The 24,346-nt window shown below is 33.3% G+C and overlaps 3 protein-coding genes across 5 annotated transcripts in view; all 3 read right to left on the reverse strand.

Annotated features, from left to right (window-relative positions):
- Positions 1-9,668, reverse strand: part of LOC115233589 — a 17,489-nt gene extending 7,821 nt beyond the window's left edge. The window contains exon 1 of one of the 2 annotated variants that reach the window (XM_029804092.1): positions 9,101-9,668. The gene's annotated coding sequence lies outside the window, so the exon portion shown is untranslated. Of the gene's footprint in view, positions 1-9,087 lie in introns of both variants that reach the window. The other variant, XM_029804093.1, reaches the window with a different exon arrangement.
- A 1,333-nt stretch (positions 9,669-11,001) lies between these two features.
- On the reverse strand, positions 11,002-14,649 carry LOC115233590 (protein sickie-like). The gene is made up of 5 exons (XM_029804094.1): positions 14,303-14,649; positions 13,792-14,019; positions 13,164-13,581; positions 12,817-12,958; positions 11,002-12,287 (listed from the first exon to the last, which is right to left on the reverse strand). The coding sequence occupies exons 1-5, from the start codon at positions 14,561-14,563 to the stop codon at positions 12,257-12,259; spliced, it is 1,080 nt and encodes a 359-aa protein (XP_029659954.1). The 5' UTR covers positions 14,564-14,649; the 3' UTR covers positions 11,002-12,256.
- Positions 14,650-19,024: 4,375 nt separating this feature from the next.
- The window catches only part of LOC115233587 (protein sickie-like), a 184,864-nt gene continuing 179,542 nt past the window's right edge, over positions 19,025-24,346 (reverse strand). Inside the window, exons 11-15 of one of the 2 annotated variants that reach the window (XM_029804091.1) lie at positions 22,061-22,411; positions 21,550-21,777; positions 20,922-21,339; positions 20,575-20,716; positions 19,025-20,045 (exon numbers count right to left, since the gene is read on the reverse strand). In XM_029804091.1, the coding sequence (XP_029659951.1) occupies positions 20,015-20,045; positions 20,575-20,716; positions 20,922-21,339; positions 21,550-21,777; positions 22,061-22,411 (1,170 nt within the window). In that variant the 3' untranslated portion in view covers positions 19,025-20,014. The remainder of the gene's footprint in view (positions 20,046-20,574; positions 20,717-20,921; positions 21,340-21,549; positions 21,778-22,060; positions 22,412-24,346) is intronic. The other variant, XM_029804090.1, reaches the window with a different exon arrangement.

Below are 24,346 nucleotides of genomic sequence, written 5' to 3' on the forward strand. Positions count from 1 at the left end.
ATCCATGAAATGTTACTTGTAAGAGAATTTATATATTTTTGGAGTTGAATTTTAGGTATTAATTTAGTGATTAATATTTTTATATTAGATTATATAAAATATTGAATATATTAAAATATTAGAGATTAAAATATTAATGATATTAAATTTACTTTAATTAAACTGTGTTTCATATATTACAGATTAAATAAAATCTATTTTTTCAATAAGTTTAATTTAAAAAATTTGGTTTATGAGATATTGATGGAAAAAAAATAAAAAACACAACTGAAGTAGAAACAAAGATAAAGACGAGAATAGCGATAACATTAAGTACGACGATAATAATGATTCATTGTAGTGCTCGTGGATTTAATTCATAGGCTAGCATATAGGCATACACAAACACATGCGGCCAAAGGCCCTGAAGGTATAGTGCGGAGACGAAGAGACCCCGGGGCTTGATTGGAGCCAACTGCCCAGCCAATCCCGTGGTTCCGCTTATTAAAAGTCGCACTGTTGTTTCGCCTTTTGTCTCTCCTTTTAATGTTCAACTTTAACTGGTCGTCTTGAATGTGCGTTCATCTTTGTAAGCATCTCTGCCTTTCGTCTTCAATACGAAAACCAGCAGCTCTGTCAATTTTCGTAGACTCTCCCGCAATATCAGTGACGTAAAATAACGTTTAAAGTAAAAAATCATGAAAACATTGTTTAAGTAGTTAATAATGGCGATAAAAAATGATAGATTATTGCATATAAAGAAATATAATATATTAAAGTGTTATCTCTCAAATATTTGTTGCTGTTTAAAGCAAAAAAATTATATGTCAATGGATCGAAATAAAAAATTTTTAATTTTTAGTAATATTTTTGGTAATCTTTTTGAATAAAATAATTTTTAAGTTTGCTATTGTATCTTCGTCATTTAATCATTTCTTATTTTAAAGTTTTGATGATTTTTTATTTTATAGTCAATAAAATTTCGATACATATAACAATTCAAATTAAAAAATTTTAAGCATCTAAAATCCCATGATTCTTTCAAAGCAAGAAATTTTCTCATATATATATATCAAAACAGCGGTTATAAATTCGAAAAGAAAAAGGAAATCCAATGATCTAACGGTTCATCTAAAGATTCAAATATTTTAAATTAGATTTAAATATCGAAACATCCTAGGTAGCAATGGATTGAAAGTTCAAGGATTGCGGGTCGTGTATAATATTTTCAGCGGTAGCTTTGATTAGTTCCAGACAAGAATGTCCTCGAAATATTTTTCTATCTTCACAGAGATCCACTTCCGCTAACGAAGCAGCTGCTCTCGCGAAAAACGCGAGAATTCTTCGACGGAGTTTCGCGTAATTGGCCAGTTGATTGGCCATCGCGGATGTAAAAGCAGGATCAAGGGCAAAGTTTCAAGACTAATTCAACGATGATATTGATTCTGAGTTGGACGCAAAGAAAAGAGCATGATTCAAAGATGTTCAAAAAATTTAGCGTCGCTGCACGAGGAAAAAACGTCGATAAAAGACGAGCTCATGTATATACTCATCACGAGAGGCTACAGGATCCGGGCCAGATCATTGAGTAATTCAATGACGTAGGATCTTAATGAAGACCTTGAAAGTTTAGCAGACCTGTTTCTTAAAAATCATCAATCTTATAATCAATCAATCTTATAATTCTGATAAAAAACATTAAAATATCAGAATATTAATTTCATTAAATGTAAAAAACAACTATATCGAGATGCACTATAATGTAAATATATCGTCGCTTGATGCAATTGTAAAATTATATCAAGTTGTATAATTAATTTAAACAATTAAATTTTTAAGATAATTATGTAATAATTAAGTTTATTATATATATATATACATATATGATTAAATAAATTACTTTATAATTTAGAGAGAAAGAGAGAGAGAGAGAGAGAAAAGCTAATGTATATCTATTCTGTATTGCTTTGTAAATTTTAATTAGAAAATCCTTTTTTTCATTCTTATATTATTAATATCATATTATTCTGTTAATCGATTTCTCAACGTTTATATATACTCTAAAGTAAACGCGTCATTTAGTTTTTCACATTGTCGACCTTACATCTCATTAAAATACACCATATTCGAATTGAATCATAAAATTCAGCCGCATGAGCGAAACTCACGCAACACCTTTTCAAGAATAAAAATTGCAGGAATTGGTTATAAAAATTTTGTACGAACACGAAGAAAGTGCTGCTGCTGGATATCATTTCGTGAGAGGATCGCGAGGATAATAATAATTGCAATTTATGACTGGCTGCACCAGTAAACCCGCCGCTCGGCGGATTAACAGAACTCCCACGCGTGTTCTCGATATACTGTTTTTTGTTCCAAGTTCACGAATCGCGTGAGTTGATGTTCCTGGGTACCCCCTGTAGACCTCGGTGATAATAATACATCGATAAGAGCGTTCGTTTATGCGACTATTCGGTATCTAAATTCCTGCAGTGACGTAGAAATTTCGACACATTTAGAATATACAATGTATATATATGTAATTCGCTGTTTCATAATCTTTCTCTGAAAGTTCTAACGTCAATAGAGAAACTTATTCTCAATTATTATTATTATTAAATATTTTATTATTATTATTTATCTCTCTCTCATAATAATTTATTAATTGATTACTAATTATATTAAAGCAGTTAAAGTTTAATTAATATTTAAATTTCAATATTTATTATTAATATATTTATCATAATATATACATAATATATTTTATTTGCATCTAGTACAAGTTCAGAATTTAATATTTAATATTTAGTTTAATTTAACTATTTAGATATTGATAACACAAATATATATTGATTGATTACTATTTCTGATTAGTATGCTGCTCTATGGTAGCATAGACACGATTAGAAATTACAAATTAATTAATGATAATGTATGCATCGCGTGATCAGCCACGCAAAAGTGGAAAAGGAAAAAAAAGGCATTTGATGCACGCCAGAACTACTAATTACATGACAGATCCATAAGTGGTCTATACTGCATTTGAATTTGAAGATATGGAAAAACTATTCTCTCTAGACGCGTATATAAATGCAACTTTTTATTTAATAGAATATCGCGCGCGCGCGCATTCAAAGCATATTAAAATTTTTCTTTAAAGAAAAATTTCTATTAAGAAAAAATCATCTTTTTAAGATTTAAACGATTAAATTTCGAATTAAAATTTTGAAACTATTAATCTCTCTCTCATAATAATTTATTAATTGATTACTAATTATGTTAAAGCAGTTAAAGTTTAATTAATATTTAAATTTCAATATTTATTATTAATATATTTATCATAATATATACATAATATATTTTATTTGCATCTAGTACAAGTTCAGAATTTAATATTTAATATTTAGTTTAATTTAACTATTTAGATATTGATAACACAAATATATATAGATTGATTACTATTTCTGATTAGTATGCTGCTCTATGGTAGCATAGACACGATTAGAAATTACAAATTAATTAATGATAATGTATGCATCGCGTGATCAGCCACGCAAAAGTGGAAAAGGAAAAAAAAGGCATTTGATGCACGCCAGAACTACTAATTACATGACAGATCCATAAGTGGTCTATACTGCATTTGAATTTGAAGATATGGAAAAACTATTCTCTCTAGACGCGTATATAAATGCAACTTTTTATTTAATAGAATATCGCGCGCGCGCGCATTCAAAGCATATTAAAATTTTTCTTTAAAGAAAAATTTCTATTAAGAAAAAATCATCTTTTTAAGATTTAAACGATTAAATTTCGAATTAAAATTTTGAAACTATTAAAAAAAAGTTTTTATTACCCAATTACATTAAAAAAATTCTTTTTTGGTATTATTTATAATTAATCTGTTTTAATATTTTGTTCAAGAATTAACTCGAATAGGAATTCACTCGAAATTAATTTGAATTTAAAAAACCTATTAAAATTAATAGAATTTACTAATTAAATTTTTGCTTGTAGAATCAATACTGAATCTCGACGAATGAAAACTCGTTCGAATAAACCTAGTTTACCTACTTTCGCGTTTCTATAATTTCCGATGTCATCGGCGACAATACGATGAGTATATGAGTATATCGAAAGAGTGACAAATGATACGTTGTAATGAAGCGAGCAAGCGGAGAGACTCTCGCCTTACGTGGTTTAATTGCAAGCATGCTCGCACTGGTTGCTGGAATATCGCAAAAAAAAATGTCGTCATGTGTACGAGCTAGAATCACTAATGGGATCTACATATATACGATATGTATATATACATGGGAGAAGCACTATCTGAATCATCGATGTACCCCCCTCCCCCTCCCCTCCTGGCTGGCCAGCACAACCGCGAACAATCTCTGTTTTTAATTATGAGGTTCTCATATTAAGGTTCGATCATTCTATCTGGATCGAAGAACGTTTCTGCGCCATATGGTCAAGATGTTGTAATACTAACAATAAGCACATCGAAGGACGGTCGGATGTGACGTAATCATTTACAACGAAGTCGCTCATAAAAGCTCACCTTATGAATCTCCCTTGTAAATCGTGAATCGTTCGGGATTTATACAAGAAGTTCTAGATCTGTTTCTTTTTGTCAATTTTATTTGAGAAGTGCTTTGAATGGAGAATATTTATTCTCTTTAGAATAACTTCTTTTTAAGCAAATAAAGTATTATAAAATCCATAATATATGACAGCGAACAGCTTTACATAAAAAGATACGAGATGAAATTGATTAAATAATTATAATATATATTTTATATAAAGTTTATATGTGCACAAAATAAGATTCCTGGGACAATTTTTAATGTCAAACACGAATGTCTTTCATATATATTTTTCGGACATCCTGTATATTATTGCGGAAAATTTATTGATGCTCTAAGAAACCACGGTATTGATTGGGGAGGGCAGTACTCCCATAGAATGATTCAAGGGATCCTTTGCTTCAGGATCGATTGTTGCGGCCATGAAATCGCGGGGTCAGATGACGGGACCGTAAATCTTGGGCACACATATTCGGACCCTCGCGCACACAAAAGAACGAAACGCGGCGCATGTATTGTCAGTCCTTCTTGCTCCTTGCTTTCGTTACAATATCTCGCAAAGATCAACGACGACGACGTGCGTCGAATCCTTCTACGCTGGCTGTTTCCTTTCCCGAATATTCCATTCACTAATCGCTTTCGTAAATTCTCAACGGTGATTTGTCGAAAGGACGAAGGTCCCCCGGGAATTCGTAATTTTTCAGGATATTGTTCCCCTATTTTAGCACTGACTTTCAGCAAAATCCTACATATTTACAACCGAAAAATATATGGGGACATTTTCTCTTTTGCAAGCGAATTCATAGCTAGTAGCCTAAAATCGCAAAAATAACGTTTGACCTTTAGATTTCGTATAAAAATCGTTATTTTATTCGGATAAATTAATAAGTAAAACAAAATGGAATATAATTAAAGTTATAACTCTTGCCAAATATGGAAGGACTCTTGTCTTTATTATATTATTTATTTTTTTCATTCATATATTATTGTTTATTACTATATTATTATACTATAGTTATATTTATTTTATGTAAAAATTATTCTGGCTTTGCAAAGAAAATATATTCATACACAGTTATTAGGAACAAATCGATGGAAATTTTAATTGCTAAGAGAACAGAGAGTGTATATATGCATATCTTTAAAAAATTATTTTTCTGGTCGACCCTCTCGAAAAGAGAGTTTATTTTGTTTAGATTACAAAATCACACAAAAATCTCAGACATTGAAGTATCCTATCTTTCGAAATATTCTGAGTTTGACTCTACGCCGTAGGTCATAAACATAAAACAAATGTGCGCCACTTGAAATAAATAAATAATAAAACTCTTAAAAAACGAGATCGTATTACTAATACAGGAAATGTAAATTGCTAGCGAGTCCATAATTTAAAAATTTTTTTACGACGAATAAATTTAAGTTAAACGGTATAATTATGTTGCGTTTCTTTTTACCAACACAGGAAATATAAACGATAATATAAATTACATATATAATGATAAAAGCGTATGAAAAGACTATTCGCCATAAATCTCGGTAATGCGATCGATCGAGCATGATTGTTCATCGGATGCGATAAATATCCGTTTACCACGAATGGACTATCATTAGAAATTAGGCGGTAAAATTTATGATAACGGAACGCTGTAGCGCATGATTCACGGTCATAAAACACGGTATCTAGTAGCTTTAAATTTTCATGGACAAGCTAATTATCTTTTCAAATTCCTTGAGGTACAGATCGATCAATTTTTTGCAAAGTTTTACTACCTATTTGTTGCCCAGCTTCCGGAGAGCGTTTGTCTTTAATTGTAAACGTTTAATTGCAGCGGCAACATTCAATTCATGGCATTCTCATGCAATCAGTATTGAAATTGTTTTAATGAAAAAAATGTGTGGATTGATATTTCTTTAATATAAAGATGTTTTTTTTTTAACACACACTTATAAGCTTAAATTTATCTCTGTGTGTGACATTCAATACAAAAAAGTATACGAATACTAGAAATTTTTAATTTAAAATTAAATACTGTTACGATATAAAATTCATCTTTTTCCTCTGTTAATTAAAAATTAATTTAAAAAAAGAAAAAAGTTAAAAAAAATTTATATCGATAATATCAAATACTGTGTAGTTTGCGGAATTTGTGTGGGAAACATTAATTAAAAGTTCACAAAATGCTACAATTGTTTGAAATCTTTATGCAGCAAAATAAATCGCCGTTTTTTGTTTCGATTAAATCGAGAGATAGTCACGATCTTGTTTCTTTGCAGCTCGTCTGTTTGCACCACTATTAGCACCGGTTCGAGGCAAAAAATCTGAACGATTAGGGATCGAGTAGTGAGAGGAGAGAAAAGTGGCGGGAGAAGAATCGCGAGAAACGGATTCGGGCCGCATTTTGGAGCGAACGAGCTCTGTGAATTTTCCGCTCCGTCGAGCGTTTCGCGGCGATTTACGTTCTACGAGCAATTAAACGTACAATTAGAGTGCGGAGTGTTAGCCAAGATATGTGCGTTTGTGTGTTATGGCTTGTGTACGCTACTCTCTCCCTGGCGCCAATACGCTACATTGAAGAAAGGGGGGAATAATATCGGTACACGGTAGCTCCGCAAGCCTAATCAATTAACCATTTCAATCGATCGGCTTCTTCTGACGAGGTCTGTGATTATTTATTCTCAATTCGCTCTCGTGCTGTCAATATTATACCGATGTTACATAAAATCTAATATAAAGCTAACATTGGAAATTTTATTTTAAAATTATAATTAGAATCATATAAAATAGAAAAATATTTTAAAATAAAATACAGAGAATTCTAGTATCTAGAACTTTTTACGTTATAATATAATTTATATAAAAGCGTTATTCGTGTATCAATTATAAATAATTACTCGCTTCACAAGTGTACAATATAAAAAACCAGAATAATATTAAATTAAATTAAATTGAACTCGTGAGTTAATAACTGTAATTATTACAATTGCTAATAAGTGCGATATAATATAAATAAAAAGTAATATAAAAATACACACATCCGCGTGCATTCTCGGATGCAGCCTGCATCTACATCGAGAGCGCACTTACCCCTCCATATATAGGGTGTCAATAACTATATACGGGTGGCAACGTTCTCGCGAGATTTCTTCAGGGATTGAGGGAGTGACGTATGTACAGAGAAGAGAAGAAAAGCAACCGAGAAACGACTCGCGAACGACGATGTGTACGCTTCGGGAATGCACGATGTAGCCGGCGACCGTGCAAAAATCCGCGACTCCTAGGAACGACCTAGGATTCCCTCCATTTCTGCCATATATGTACACATGCACGTTCGAAAGTGCGATGAACGCGAACCTGCGACCTGCGACCTGCGAATCTCAACCTGAGGGTTCTCCTCTCATTATCAACATTAAAATCTTGAATGTGTCAAAGTGTAATGGAGCAAAATTATAAATTATCTTCATTTTTATATTTTTGTTTAGAAAGATTTTTATCTATTTGTTAATTAATGTCTACTGATCGGTTGGCTAATTAGAAGAGTTATAAAAAGCTTTGCTATTTTTTTATGATAAAGAGTCTTGATCAATCAATTTTCTTTCTTTCATAATAATAAAATTATGGAAGATATATAATGTTTTGTTTACGCAGTAGAATTTGAGAATTTAATATGCAAAATTTAGTTTTTGTAGCAATCGATTTTCTCGCGTACGGGCTTCGTCGATATATCGAGAATGGCAAAGAGGTTACCGTGTTGTACGAGCAACGCGCGAGAGAAATGTGGCATACTTAGAGGATCGCGATATCTTGCGAGATAAACGCGAATCCGTGAGTCTAATGTAACACGAAATCTTGAAAATGAAAATCTGTCGTTCTGTTGGTGAAAATTGAATGCCACATGATTCTCCTCGAAAATATAATCATTTTATTAGACTATTAGATGTACAGAGATGCTTTAAAATTTCAGCGATGTCTTTTTATTTCTATAATTTAGGTTCTTTAACTTTCAATTTAAGTGAAAGTCATTCACGATGTAGCTTAATGAATAAAGATAATGAGTATAAAAATTGTGTACGATTTATAAATAATAAATAATAAAGTTTTTCGTCGATTGTTTAACGTTTAATTTTTTTCCATAAAGTTTTATTATTGCAAAATTAGCTAATATATAGGAAAGAATAACTTACCATTTAATAAGTAAGTCGCTTAATACAATGAAGCAAGATTTTGTTAATATCATCATTATCTCTTATCATTAATATCGTTAATAAATTTTGACTACTTGATATTTTGCAAGCTTGCAATATAAACAAGTAACTTTAAGCAATACACGCGCCTATCGATATTCTTTCGCATTTCTAAAAAACTACAGGCTACCAGTCTACAGCAAGATAACGACATTCTGATTAGACATATAGATATTCGATAATTATCGTATAGATAACACGTGATAACGTATCAGAAGGTATCCGGATGCATCGGATGTGCATCTGAGAGAGAGACTCGATAAGTTCAGACGAATAATCTCACGTTGCACAATTACTTTCTTTTCTAATCCTCTCCTTCGATGATACAAGTCGCCGTTTTAATATAATCCACGAGTTAATAAATCAAGTGACGATACTTGAAATCATATCACACTATCACATCCCGATCACGATCGCGAACAAAATATTGGAGGATCACGTAGATCACGATCGATTCGCGAATCGAAGATACACATGCAACGTCGAGCGCTGCGCGACGCCAACTGAGTGCTGAGCGCGTGAAGCGTGAAGCACACTCGGTACTCGGTGATGGTCTATGTCTACGCGTCAACGGGGCCCGAGCGACGCCAGATCCTATTGGTCGACGAGACAAGATCTTCGTGGTCCCGCGGCCAGTCGGCTGCAGGTGCATCCGTGTGAGTAAACGCGCTGCACACGGCGCGCGCTTTTCGAAATAGAAATGTTTTGTCCAATATCGATACTTTTATGCTCACTCGATATATCGGGTATTATTCCATATTGAAAAAATATATTTAATATTCGATGTTTTTCGTAAGTATAAATATTTCCAAGTAATACCTTCGCGTTGTGATATTTAAGAAATTAAATTCGAATTAAATTGAAAAATTGAGATTCAGAATTAAATCAATTATTAAATTAATTAAGATAAAAAATTATTTAGTTAAATCAGTTTTTAAATGAAAATTAAAATTTATGCAGAAGATAAGTTATGCAAGATAAATGAAACTTATAAGATCAAAATATTTTTAGACATATTGACGCGGATTCTTGATATAGAAGCTGACAATTGCAATAGATAGATAATCGCATGCCATACAGATCACCGCAACAGGTTACAGGGGCTTCAAAGTTCATTAGAGAATACTGGCTTGTAGGCCCGCTAATTGTCGATTAATTACAACTAATCATCCACGCCAATTTGCTCTGTTTCCATGAGACTAACTGCATGTGTCCCGCTCGCGGCGATGATAGATCCGGTCGTGTTAATTAGTCACTATCCGCAATTACAGCGACATCGTTTTGCGCTAATCATCGCATGCTCGTTGCGGCGAACATTCGCGGCAATAGATAATAAACAAAATTCAGTATTAATAGATCCATATATAAAATTCAAGCAATACAAAAATAAGATCGTAATTGTATGTATGTGTATAGTACTCACGTTTGTAGAAAGTTGACTGGTTAACGAGTGCACCTTCTCTTGAGCGTCTAACAGTTCGCGACGCAATTTTCTCAATTCGTGAGCCTGCTTCTCTTCAGCCGAGCTGTAAAGGCTGCTCGCGGTAGACACCAGCGATACCGAAGAACCGTGAACTAAAGCAAATGCAAAAGATTTCTTTTGTATCGCACATTAATTATCGATTCGAACTTTCATTCTAGAATCAATATTAATATTCGAGGAACTTTAAATTTTTAATCTGATTACACAAAGGACATTGAATTTCAAAAATTATATTAATTTTATCATTCGTGTATAAATCTACAAAGTACAAAAATTCAGATTAATTTTCAAAGTTTTCCTTTTTCCAACTGCTAAAAATTTTTATATTACTTTGAGACAATTTGTATAATATAACTTTCTTTTTCTACACCAAATGAGAATTTCTTATAAGAAATTAAATTTAAATTACAATTTACTATTCTTGAAAAACTTTTTCCTCTTGCATTTATTACTTTTATTATTTTTCCCTCTTAATTATATATTCTTATTACTCTTTCTCTTCATTGCTAATTACTATTCTTTTTGCTGTCTTTTCTTTAAATCAGTGTATGTGTGTGTATATTACTATTTTTCTCTTTGCTACTCTTTGTTATTCCTTTTGCTACTAAGAGCATTATTTTCTTTCGCTTTTAATTAACTATTCGGTTTGCTTCCATTAGCAACATGTAATCAACTTTCGACTCCAACACATTTTAAAATTAATTAAACCAAGAGTAGCAGTCGCGAGTTGCTTTAGCCGGCAAAAGAGGACTTCGAGTATTTCGGTTAACCCCGACAACGAGAAATACGTTTGTCTACCAGTCGAGTGCGCGCGCAATTAGTCGATCCCAGAAAAAGCCTCTAATTAAAGGATAAGCTTACTTCCACTTGACAAGAAGTCGAGAACCACTTCCTGAGATGGTTTGCAGCATCGCGTACATTCAATTTCGCGGCAATCGAGCGAGAGCTATCGATCCATCCCATCGAATCGATATTCTGACTTAAATTTATCATTATTTTCATATTCAAATATTGTTCGTTTAATCAAACGTGATTATGATTCTGAAGTTATGTAATATTCTTATATAACGATGGTGAGCAAGTATACAGCAGATAATGAATAAGTACATAGCAGATATATATTCTGCTTTCAATCTTGGCCTAGAATATTGATGAAGCATCGCGCATGCATGCAGCTACACAAGCAACACGATTGAAAGATGTACTTTGGCACAATAGGCAACGTCGAATCTGCGACAGGAATAACTATCAGCACAATATGTCGAGGACACGTGGAAAACACTCGGTGAATTATATTTGCGTGATAGAGTGAGTCCTGTAATCTTCGGAAAATCCAGAATCTAAGAAGTCAAAGATTCTAGAAGTGGAAGATTTTAGAATTTATGATTCTTCGTTATTCCAGAAAGATCTCTAATATTTTGAAGTCTATAATTTCAAAATTTTTGGAACATGCATATTTCTAATGCAGGCTCCTAGATCATAGAATCCAAAGATTCTAGGAGTCGAGGCTGCAATAAATCTTAGAATTTATGATCTTTAAAACTAAAAACTTTAGAATTTACTCTACATTTCAAAATCTAAGAATCTAAAAAATCGAGGGTCCAATTATTTTAGAATCTATAATTTTTAAATCTAAAAATTTTAGAATCTAGACTTTTATATTCTAAAATAGAGAGATTCTGGAAATATCAGAGATTTTAAAATTTATGATTTTCGATTTCAAAAATCAATTGTTTTTCTGTAACTTTTCAAATTTAAAGATTTTGAAAGCTCTGTTCCTAGATTCTAAAATTGTTATTAATATACACTGTGAAAAATCTTCGAATGCGAGGATTCGATCGAACTTGGGTCTTAAAAAATCCGCGGGTGCGTGTGAGAGCGATTCTTGAGTGCGTATGTGTGTGTTACGACTCTGTGTTTTTTGATACTTATGCATGAAAACCGGGCTCGCCGAGTGTATACTATCGCACTACCTTGGGAATGTCCTGTCCCGCAGATGGCTAAAACGGTCAATCAAATTGTTCTGCGTTATTTCACGGTTAAATTGATTAATTAAAGAGTAAGTGAAAGAAGAGAGCCGGAAAAAGAGAAAAAACTAGACGATTGAGAACTGATCGAATGTTGAAGTCGTTCGCATTTTCTAAGTATGCTATAATACTATGCATACCGCAATCAGATCAAAATTGAAATTAGCCCTCACGATAATCGACATTTGACTCAGATATACAAAATAGAAGTGAAATAATGTTTCTAATTTTATAAGTACACATACACGTATATATTTTTTAATAACATTAAGAAAAAAATATATATTAATATTGTATTTAATCTATAATTAAAGATACTTTTATATTTTCTTAATATAACATTTAGTTATCAAAAGATTGCGGAGTTTTAAAGTGTCATATATTATGGAATTTGTTTATATAGTGCTATTATATTATTTTGAATTAAAATATTATATAAAGAACTTTTTAAAAATTACTTAAGCAAATAGAAATCAATGAACGAGATATTGACAATTCTCACCTGATGGAGTTACTCCTGTTTAACCTGGGCGGTGCCGGAGATCCTGTAGAGTCCCTTTGATGCATTAAGAGACGGGCATGTGTTAAGCTCGCGCGATGCGAGCCTAATGATTCCACGCTGTCTGCCTCGCATAAACCCATCCCTAAAAAAAAAAATCATGGTTCCAAGTTAAAAAAAATTGTATATGAATTTTGTAAAATAAAAAAAATTGTAAATAAAAAATTAAAATAAATTATGATAAAATGAAATAAATACAAAATAAATATATAAATTGACATATTGATCAAAAATTTACACATTATCTTTGAATTTAATATTTAAAAAAATTATTATATTGATCAAATTACCTTGAGATCGTCCGCTAGGCGTGTAGGTATTGCTATGTCTCATCCACGAAGTGGTATAAGGACTGTTGGGCGTGCCGTAGTAGCCTTGAAGATCAGGTGCTGCATAATTACTGCACGTATCACTGAGACTACCGTCAGACGGTTTCAGTACTCGGGGTGAAAATGAGGTACTCGCCGGTCCAACACCAGTTCCTCTCTCGCGATGATGAGCGGAGGCGAAGAGAGCGGTGAATTCTGGACTGCCTGGCTTCGGCAGACTCTGAGAGCCCAACATGAGACGATCCCGGACTGATTGAGAGAGCTGACTGGCGCTGGGACCGGTGAGACTATAGCTCTTATAGTGGTGACCCTGGTTGGATCCTGAAGAGTTGGCTTGCAATTCCGTCGTGCACGTTTGCGTGCCGCCGGATACTTTAACCTGCATCCAGAAGATAAACAATTCTAACTTAATCGATTCTACTAATTTAATCTTAAAAGTCAAAGATTTTAAAAGATATAATCTTTGATTCTCCAAAATCCAGAGATTTCAAAATTTGTGACTATAATTTCTAGAATTCGAGGGTTTAGAATTAGAAGATTTTAATATCTATAATTCTAGACACACAAGAATTAATAACTTTTACGCTACCTTGGTCCTTGGCACAGCGCTAACTTGAGCCGTCCTAGTGGCGTCCTTGTTGCCATTTTGAACACCGTTGGGACTCGGACTAGTGCCCGCACTGTGCCTTTTAACGTAGCCGAAACTTTGCGGTACCCCGCGAACCTTGCTACTTCCGCTGGTTGACGTACCCGACGAAACTTTCTGTGGTTTCTCGCCATTCGCATATTCGGCCATGGCCTGCTTCCGATGCTTATCCTGTATATTTCAATCATTTTATTCAAGTTATTAATATATTATGTAATAGAATAAAAAAAGCTACTTTTGTGATTTTAATTTGAATTATAAATTAATAATCTCATCGTAGCTCTATTTTTTCTACAAGATTATCAACTTTATTATTAAACTATTAATATAAGATTAAGATCAAACAATCAATTTTAGTATTTATTTGTCTAAATAGTATCAACAACAATATGAAAGAATATGGATACAAAGAAATCGAGACCTAAAAGTTTCAATATTTCTTGAAGTATCTCACCTGCGATCTTCTGGAGGGACTAGGACTGGGAGGTGCACCCTCCTTGTCTCTCTCCCTTGCGGCACCCGCCTCGATATATTTCTTCCATTGTTGGCTGTTGGAGCTGTTGCTAGAACTGTTCGAACCTTGCTGCTGCTGCTGTTGCTGTTGCTGCTGCTGGTGCTTAAAGGCCGAGCTCTCGGTTTGCTGAGAGCTGTCGGACTTTTTTACGTGCGGATGGTGACCGCCGGGATGTCCGCGTGAGCCCACCACACGGTACATCAGGTTATGACTGTTACCTTGCTGCGCCCCTTGGGGGGTGGCCGAACCTCCGCCACCCCCCACAATCACGCCCCCTCCGCCTGGCACCCTCTATTTTCAACAGAGATAATGTATATATGTTAATTGTATATAAGTTGTATATTTTAATATATTCAGAAATCATATCAATTATATTTCTTAAAGTTATATCTAAAAAGAAAATATAAGAGATATTAAACAAAAATTTATAGTAAAACGATTCTGAGATTATCTATTAGTCTTATGTTAGATATTTTATCGACATTTATTGTCAATAAATTGTTAAAAATATTGAGTATCTAAAATGAGATCGATGTCACTGTCATCATCCGCGTAATCAGTTAAAGACTCATAATAAGAGGGGTATCGATTTCCAAGCTTGGTAGAAGTCAGAACCCATGTGGCATGATTCAGAGCATAGGCGCCACCGCGACGAGACGCTACAACAATTTTCGTTGCTATTCTCATCCTCTATTCATATCCTATTTTTCGTATAAGTGCGATATTATATAATAATAAGAATAATAAGTAATATTATTCGAGAAACAAATTCCATGAATATAAAAATATAATCTTGTGTATAAAAGACAGAGAGAGAGAGAGAGATCATTGATGATTAACAAGGATCTTTTCTTTCTAAGAAAATTCTGAAAATCATTACTTAATTTTTTCCCTAAAAAAGATATACACATTTCTGAAATGAATAAGAAGAAAAAGAAATCTGACGAAACCTTTGAAAACTGAAATATTCATCAAAATGAAACGAGGGTGTAAACCAATCCACCATCTTTCTACATGCAGAATCGCGAATGACTCACAGGGGTGGAAGCAGGAAGGCTCTTTGGATTTTTACGACAAGGATCGTAAACGTACGCATAGAAAGACCATAAATGCGGCACAAAAGATCCGCGAGTCAGACGCGTTTTTTTCTACCAGTCTGTCTTTGCAAAGAACCACATCCAGACCGATTCATTCTTTTTTTCCATATAAAATTACTCTCTCCTTTATTTAAAAAAAGATAACTAAAAGTTTCAACTGCGTCCTGTATCAGCAATATGAGAATTTTAATTATAAGCATTTGATTTGCAAGGCAAATGATTTTAATTATACAATACTTATATCTTCTCCCATACACCGATCTTTGTTTTCGCCATTTTTCTGCTTTCTATATTTAGTTTTTTTCTAATCTCTGAATTTATTACATTTCTACTTTTCATATTTTTTTATCTCTGATATTTTGCCACTTTCCCATTTTTTCTATTTTTTCTGAATTTGATTTTTCTATCACTGTCGAACTTGCTTTCTTCGATCATTAATATTTAATTCTTTTTACTCTACTACTACCGAATTTATCATTTTTTCATATCGAAGGCGATACGTCACACGTTAGGCGCAATCAACCTTGTCGGCAGGAAACAGCAAACATTCGCGTGCCTTTGAAGTACGCGAACCGGGTGCAGAGAGTCCAAATAAACCGGGCGCACCTCTCTTCCAAGTAGATGGTTTTCCGAGACTCTTTTGCGGTACAGTCTGGGGTTTATTTTTTGAAATCCTCGGCGTGGAAACAACCCATTTTTTACGATCGTACAGCATGCAGCACAGCAAGGCGACGACACCTCGAGTGTTGACTGGGATGATATCGATTTGTCGTCTCGAGGACAATTTTCGAACAAAGAACGAGAATTTCTTTCTCTTCAGTTTATGTTTCCTTTCAGAATTATATCCAGTATAGAAAACTCTATATAATATAGTCTTCTAGTAGTCCACACATATTGCAGATATTCTTTAGCTAATATTTAGGATCATTATTTCATATAAAATTATGACTTAGAGAGATAAATAATTAAAAATTAAGGTTTTCTCAAGGTGTTTCCAACCAATTTTGAACGGTAATATTATTTCGCTGCTCATTTAATTATTTCATTGATTTTAAACCAGAGAAATTACTCACCATAAATTTTCTCTTCTACGTGATAAAAGTTTGCAATTTTGCTTATCCTTCACACATAACGAACTTTTCTCTATTACAATTTTATTTTATTGTCGATTATTTCATTCATTCTCTCTTTTCTCTATTCCTTTTCATAAAAATTTTTATTATTTTTGACCATGATTATACATACAAAATATTTTTAGAACTGCAATGCTATATTCTATATAAAAAGTATTTTTTTAAGATTTTTGTGCAAATTGATTCAGATTGTGTAAATTAAAAATAATTAATTGATTTAATTAATTGATTTTACATAAATTATTATTCCTGGAATAAATTCAAATCGCAATCACGAAACACCTGAATCAGTTGAAGCTGATTGTGTCGTAATAAACAGCAAATCTATGAAGATCTATCCTGCGGATTTCTCTATGGAAAAATTAGAGATATTCGTATCAACAGCGACTTTCGATTCGTTTTTACGGCAATTTCAAAAATTTTATCTAAAAAATTTAAATATTTTATTAACTAATTGAAAAGTTATAAATTTTCTAATTAAACAATTTAAATGAATTCATTTTTACTTCATTTACACACTATTCTTTATCATTGTCTGTTGGATTACGTATGACATATTAATCTACTAATAAATTTTCTATTTGAAATAGTTTAGACTTTTTTATTTAATTTTATTTAATAAGGGGTAGTTCTTTACTATCCTCGATACCGTTTTCACTCTGATGAGGATACACTCGATATTACTTCACCAATTAAGACAATTTATGTTTACCGCGATTTTCACCTCGAAAAATATAAAGGGCAGCGCTTTATCACCCCCGCACCTTCGGTACGATTCCAAACGTAACATACGAGGCGTCCGAATGTTAACCGCCGACTGTGAGGGTCGACGATCCATAGCTCACCAGCCCTTTCGCCCCCACTTCTCCCGCGCACACCGTGTAATATTACTAACCGGGAAGTATACTCGCCCTCCCGAATACTGCACCCATCCACTACAGGGTGCCACAGAAGTAAAACGACTCGATTCAATTTACGATAAGAGCACAAAAATCAAGATTTTACATTCACACTTGAATTGCATTTTCTTTCTAACCGATATTTTATTTATTACAGCTTAACATTTTTTTTATTTATTTGTTAACATTTATAGAATGTCTGTGTAATTCTTATAAAAAATTTATCCCTCACAATTATGGACATTACTACATATTAAATATTAATTATAAAGTTGTCAGGGAAACTGTCCTTCAGAATTCAGAGCGCGAGATTTTAATTCCATCCTAAAAGAAGACACATATGTACATGTTATATTTTAATTTCAAGTTAAAATTCTGCCCACATACAGATCTCATTAAATATTTTTATAAACCAAAAGGGAGCTATTTTTTTTTCGTCCAAAAAAAGAATAAAGAATGAAGTATATCGTAATTAAAATGTTGGATTATAATATCATCAGAGAAAGAGAGAGAGAGAGAGAAAAAAGTTAGATTTTTTTTTATTTCGGAAAGTACGATGTTTCTGCGAGCTCGTTTGCCCTAAAGCACCGTTTAATCGACTTGATTTACGTCCGAAAGGCTACAAAAGAGAAGCATTACCTTGGTCAGCGATAAGAAGACCATGTACGAACCGAGTTTCCTACGTTCCCATTCCCTTATCTCGAAGGGGTTCGAAAAGGGTTGTTACACCGGAACCGATAGCTCTCGTTTAAGATGGGCCTTGCGCGACAGTGAACGAGTCGATAGTTCAAGACCAGCGGATTAGAGAGAGAGGATTATCCGGGAACGACGTAAAGACATCTTCGAAGGAAAAAAGTCACCCTTTCTTGCTATAATCCTTTTACTGTAGTTCGATCGTTCTATATGTATGAATACATATTATGAAATGAAAGAAACTTTATAAATTTTAGTTATTATATCAATGTATCAATAGTATTATATATAGTAAATTAATAATAGTTATAAAAGATTTTATTATGATTAAAATTAAGTGTGTGGAAAAAATTAAATGGTATAATATATGAAATAAATAAATAATTAATATACAGAGTGCCTTTCGCAAACCTCTAAATTTCCATTTAAGAGTGGATTCTCTGATCAATTTAAAATGATTTTTTTCCTCAGCAAAAATATCGAAAATGTCATCATTTTTTGCAGGCTTCCAATTTTTGCCATTATATATCTTTACAACTAACAATAAGTCTTAAATTAAAAAATTTTATTAAAATAAAATCCATCTCTGAAATTTACTAAAAAATGTAATTGTATTAATCTTTTAACTCCATCAAATTTAGTTTGCGAGAAAGCTTTTTTTTCAATCGTTTATAACTCGAAAATTATTGATGTCTCAACATTTTGAGAAGAAATCATCTTTAAATTGGCCAGAGAATCCGCCCTTAAAAGGATATTCGGTGGTTTTGAGTCACCCTATATATATATATATATATATACGAGCGAGAGCTATCGATCCATCCCATCGAATCGATATTCTGACTTAAATTTATCATTATTTTCATATTCAAATATTGTTCGTTTAATCAAACGTGATTATGATTCTGAAGTTATGTAATATTCTTATATAACGATGGTGAGCAAGTATACAGCAGATAATGAATAAGTACATAGCAGATATATATTCTGCTTTCAATCTTGGCCTAGAATATTGATGAAGCATCGCGCATGCATGCAGCTACACAAGCAACACGATTGAAAGATGTACTTTGGCACAATAGGCAACGTCGAATCTGCGACAGGAATAACTATCAGCACAATATGTCGAGGACACGTGGAAAACACTCGGTGAATTATATTTGCGTGATAGAGTGAGTCCTGTAATCTTCGGAAAATCCAGAATCTAAGAAGTCAAAGATTCTAGAAGTGGAAGATTTTAGAATTTATGATTCTTCGTTATTCCAGAAAGATCTCTAATATTTTGAAGTCTATAATTTCAAAATTTTTGGAACATGCATATTTCTAATGCAGGCTCCTAGATCATAGAATCCAAAGATTCTAGGAGTCGAGGCTGCAATAAATCTTAGAATTTATGATCTTTAAAACTAAAAACTTTAGAATTTACTCTACATTTCAAAATCTAAGAATCTAAAAAATCGAGGGTCCAATTATTTTAGAATCTATAATTTTTAAATCTAAAAATTTTAGAATCTAGACTTTTATATTCTAAAATAGAGAGATTCTGGAAATATCAGAGATTTTAAAATTTATGATTTTCGATTTCAAAAATCAATTGTTTTTCTGTAACTTTTCAAATTTAAAGATTTTGAAAGCTCTGTTCCTAGATTCTAAAATTGTTATTAATATACACTGTGAAAAATCTTCGAATGCGAGGATTCGATCGAACTTGGGTCTTAAAAAATCCGCGGGTGCGTGTGAGAGCGATTCTTGAGTGCGTATGTGTGTGTTACGACTCTGTGTTTTTTGATACTTATGCATGAAAACCGGGCTCGCCGAGTGTATACTATCGCACTACCTTGGGAATGTCCTGTCCCGCAGATGGCTAAAACGGTCAATCAAATTGTTCTGCGTTATTTCACGGTTAAATTGATTAATTAAAGAGTAAGTGAAAGAAGAGAGCCGGAAAAAGAGAAAAAACTAGACGATTGAGAACTGATCGAATGTTGAAGTCGTTCGCATTTTCTAAGTATGCTATAATACTATGCATACCGCAATCAGATCAAAATTGAAATTAGCCCTCACGATAATCGACATTTGACTCAGATATACAAAATAGAAGTGAAATAATGTTTCTAATTTTATAAGTACACATACACGTATATATTTTTTAATAACATTAAGAAAAAAATATATATTAATATTGTATTTAATCTATAATTAAAGATACTTTTATATTTTCTTAATATAACATTTAGTTATCAAAAGATTGCGGAGTTTTAAAGTGTCATATATTATGGAATTTGTTTATATAGTGCTATTATATTATTTTGAATTAAAATATTATATAAAGAACTTTTTAAAAATTACTTAAGCAAATAGAAATCAATGAACGAGATATTGACAATTCTCACCTGATGGAGTTACTCCTGTTTAACCTGGGCGGTGCCGGAGATCCTGTAGAGTCCCTTTGATGCATTAAGAGACGGGCATGTGTTAAGCTCGCGCGATGCGAGCCTAATGATTCCACGCTGTCTGCCTCGCATAAACCCATCCCTAAAAAAAAAAATCATGGTTCCAAGTTAAAAAAAATTGTATATGAATTTTGTAAAATAAAAAAAATTGTAAATAAAAAATTAAAATAAATTATGATAAAATGAAATAAATACAAAATAAATATATAAATTGACATATTGATCAAAAATTTACACATTATCTTTGAATTTAATATTTAAAAAAATTATTATATTGATCAAATTACCTTGAGATCGTCCGCTAGGCGTGTAGGTATTGCTATGTCTCATCCACGAAGTGGTATAAGGACTGTTGGGCGTGCCGTAGTAGCCTTGAAGATCAGGTGCTGCATAATTACTGCACGTATCACTGAGACTACCGTCAGACGGTTTCAGTACTCGGGGTGAAAATGAGGTACTCGCCGGTCCAACACCAGTTCCTCTCTCGCGATGATGAGCGGAGGCGAAGAGAGCGGTGAATTCTGGACTGCCTGGCTTCGGCAGACTCTGAGAGCCCAACATGAGACGATCCCGGACTGATTGAGAGAGCTGACTGGCGCTGGGACCGGTGAGACTATAGCTCTTATAGTGGTGACCCTGGTTGGATCCTGAAGAGTTGGCTTGCAATTCCGTCGTGCACGTTTGCGTGCCGCCGGATACTTTAACCTGCATCCAGAAGATAAACAATTCTAACTTAATCGATTCTACTAATTTAATCTTAAAAGTCAAAGATTTTAAAAGATATAATCTTTGATTCTCCAAAATCCAGAGATTTCAAAATTTGTGACTATAATTTCTAGAATTCGAGGGTTTAGAATTAGAAGATTTTAATATCTATAATTCTAGACACACAAGAATTAATAACTTTTACGCTACCTTGGTCCTTGGCACAGCGCTAACTTGAGCCGTCCTAGTGGCGTCCTTGTTGCCATTTTGAACACCGTTGGGACTCGGACTAGTGCCCGCACTGTGCCTTTTAACGTAGCCGAAACTTTGCGGTACCCCGCGAACCTTGCTACTTCCGCTGGTTGACGTACCCGACGAAACTTTCTGTGGTTTCTCGCCATTCGCATATTCGGCCATGGCCTGCTTCCGATGCTTATCCTGTATATTTCAATCATTTTATTCAAGTTATTAATATATTATGTAATAGAATAAAAAAAGCTACTTTTGTGATTTTAATTTGAATTATAAATTAATAATCTCATCGTAGCTCTATTTTTTCTACAAGATTATCAACTTTATTATTAAACTATTAATATAAGATTAAGATCAAACAATCAATTTTAGTATTTATTTGTCTAAATAGTATCAACAACAATATGAAAGAATATGGATACAAAGAAATCGAGACCTAAAAGTTTCAATATTTCTTGAAGTATCTCACCTGCGATCTTCTGGAGGGACTAGGACTGGGAGGTGCACCCTCCTTGTCTCTCTCCCTTGCGGCACCCGCCTCGATATATTTCTTCCATTGTTGGCTGTTGGAGCTGTTGCTAGAACTGTTCGAACCTTGCTGCTGCTGCTGTTGCTGTTGCTGCTGCTGGTGCTTAAAGGCCGAGCTCTCGGTTTGCTGAGAGCTGTCGGACTTTTTTACGTGCGGATGGTGACCGCCGGGATGTCCGCGTGAGCCCACCACACGGTACATCAGGTTATGACTGTTACCTTGCTGCGCCCCTTGGGGGGTGGCCGAACCTCCGCCACCCCCCACAATCACGCCCCCTCCGCCTGGCACCCTCTATTTTCAACAGAGATAATGTATATATGTTAATTGTATATAAGTTGTATATTTTAATATATTCAGAAATCATATCAATTATATTTCTTAAAGTTATATCTAAAAAGAAAATATAAGAGATATTAAACAAAAATTTATAGTAAAACGATTCTGAGATTATCTATTAGTCTTATGTTAGATATTTTATCGACATTTATTGTCAATAAATTGTTAAAAATATTGAGTATCTAAAATGAGATCGATGTCACTGTCATCATCCGCGTAATCAGTTAAAGACTCATAATAAGAGGGGTATCGATTTCCAAGCTTGGTAGAAGTCAGAACCCATGTGGCATGATTCAGAGCATAGGCGCCACCGCGACGAGACGCTACAACAATTTTCGTTGCTATTCTCATCCTCTATTCATATCCTATTTTTCGTATAAGTGCGATATTATATAATAATAAGAATAATAAGTAATATTATTCGAGAAACAAATTCCATGAATATAAAAATATAATCTTGTGTATAAAAGACAGAGAGAGAGAGAGAGATCATTGATGATTAACAAGGATCTTTTCTTTCTAAGAAAATTCTGAAAATCATTACTTAATTTTTTCCCTAAAAAAGATATACACATTTCTGAAATGAATAAGAAGAAAAAGAAATCTGACGAAACCTTTGAAAACTGAAATATTCATCAAAATGAAACGAGGGTGTAAACCAATCCACCATCTTTCTACATGCAGAATCGCGAATGACTCACAGGGGTGGAAGCAGGAAGGCTCTTTGGATTTTTACGACAAGGATCGTAAACGTACGCATAGAAAGACCATAAATGCGGCACAAAAGATCCGCGAGTCAGACGCGTTTTTTTCTACCAGTCTGTCTTTGCAAAGAACCACATCCAGACCGATTCATTCTTTTTTTCCATATAAAATTACTCTCTCCTTTATTTAAAAAAAGATAACTAAAAGTTTCAACTGCGTCCTGTATCAGCAATATGAGAATTTTAATTATAAGCATTTGATTTGCAAGGCAAATGATTTTAATTATACAATACTTATATCTTCTCCCATACACCGATCTTTGTTTTCGCCATTTTTCTGCTTTCTATATTTAGTTTTTTTCTAATCTCTGAATTTATTACATTTCTACTTTTCATATTTTTTTATCTCTGATATTTTGCCACTTTCCCATTTTTTCTATTTTTTCTGAATTTGATTTTTCTATCACTGTCGAACTTGCTTTCTTCGATCATTAATATTTAATTCTTTTTACTCTACTACTACCGAATTTATCATTTTTTCATATCGAAGGCGATACGTCACACGTTAGGCGCAATCAACCTTGTCGGCAGGAAACAGCAAACATTCGCGTGCCTTTGAAGTACGCGAACCGGGTGCAGAGAGTCCAAATAAACCGGGCGCACCTCTCTTCCAAGTAGATGGTTTTCCGAGACTCTTTTGCGGTACAGTCTGGGGTTTATTTTTTGAAATCCTCGGCGTGGAAACAACCCATTTTTTACGATCGTACAGCATGCAGCACAGCAAGGCGACGACACCTCGAGTGTTGACTAGGATGATATCGATTTGTCGTCTCGAGGACAATTTTCGAACAAAGAACGAGAATTTCTTTCTCTTCAGTTTATGTTTCCTTTCAGAATTATATCCAGTATAGAAAACTCTATATAATATAGTCTTCTAGTAGTCCACACATATTGCAGATATTCTTTAGCTAATATTTAGGATCATTATTTCATATAAAATTATGACTTAGAGAGATAAATAATTAAAAATTAAGGTTTTCTCAAGGTGTTTCCAACCAATTTTGAACGGTAATATTATTTCGCTGCTCATTTAATTATTTCATTGATTTTAAACCAGAGAAATTACTCACCATAAATTTTCTCTTCTACGTGATAAAAGTTTGCAATTTTGCTTATCCTTCACACA

Source organism: Formica exsecta, unplaced genomic scaffold (assembly GCF_003651465.1).
Source record: "Formica exsecta isolate Colony F162 unplaced genomic scaffold, ASM365146v1 scaffold178, whole genome shotgun sequence".
Lineage (NCBI taxonomy): Eukaryota > Metazoa > Arthropoda > Insecta > Hymenoptera > Formicidae > Formica > Formica exsecta.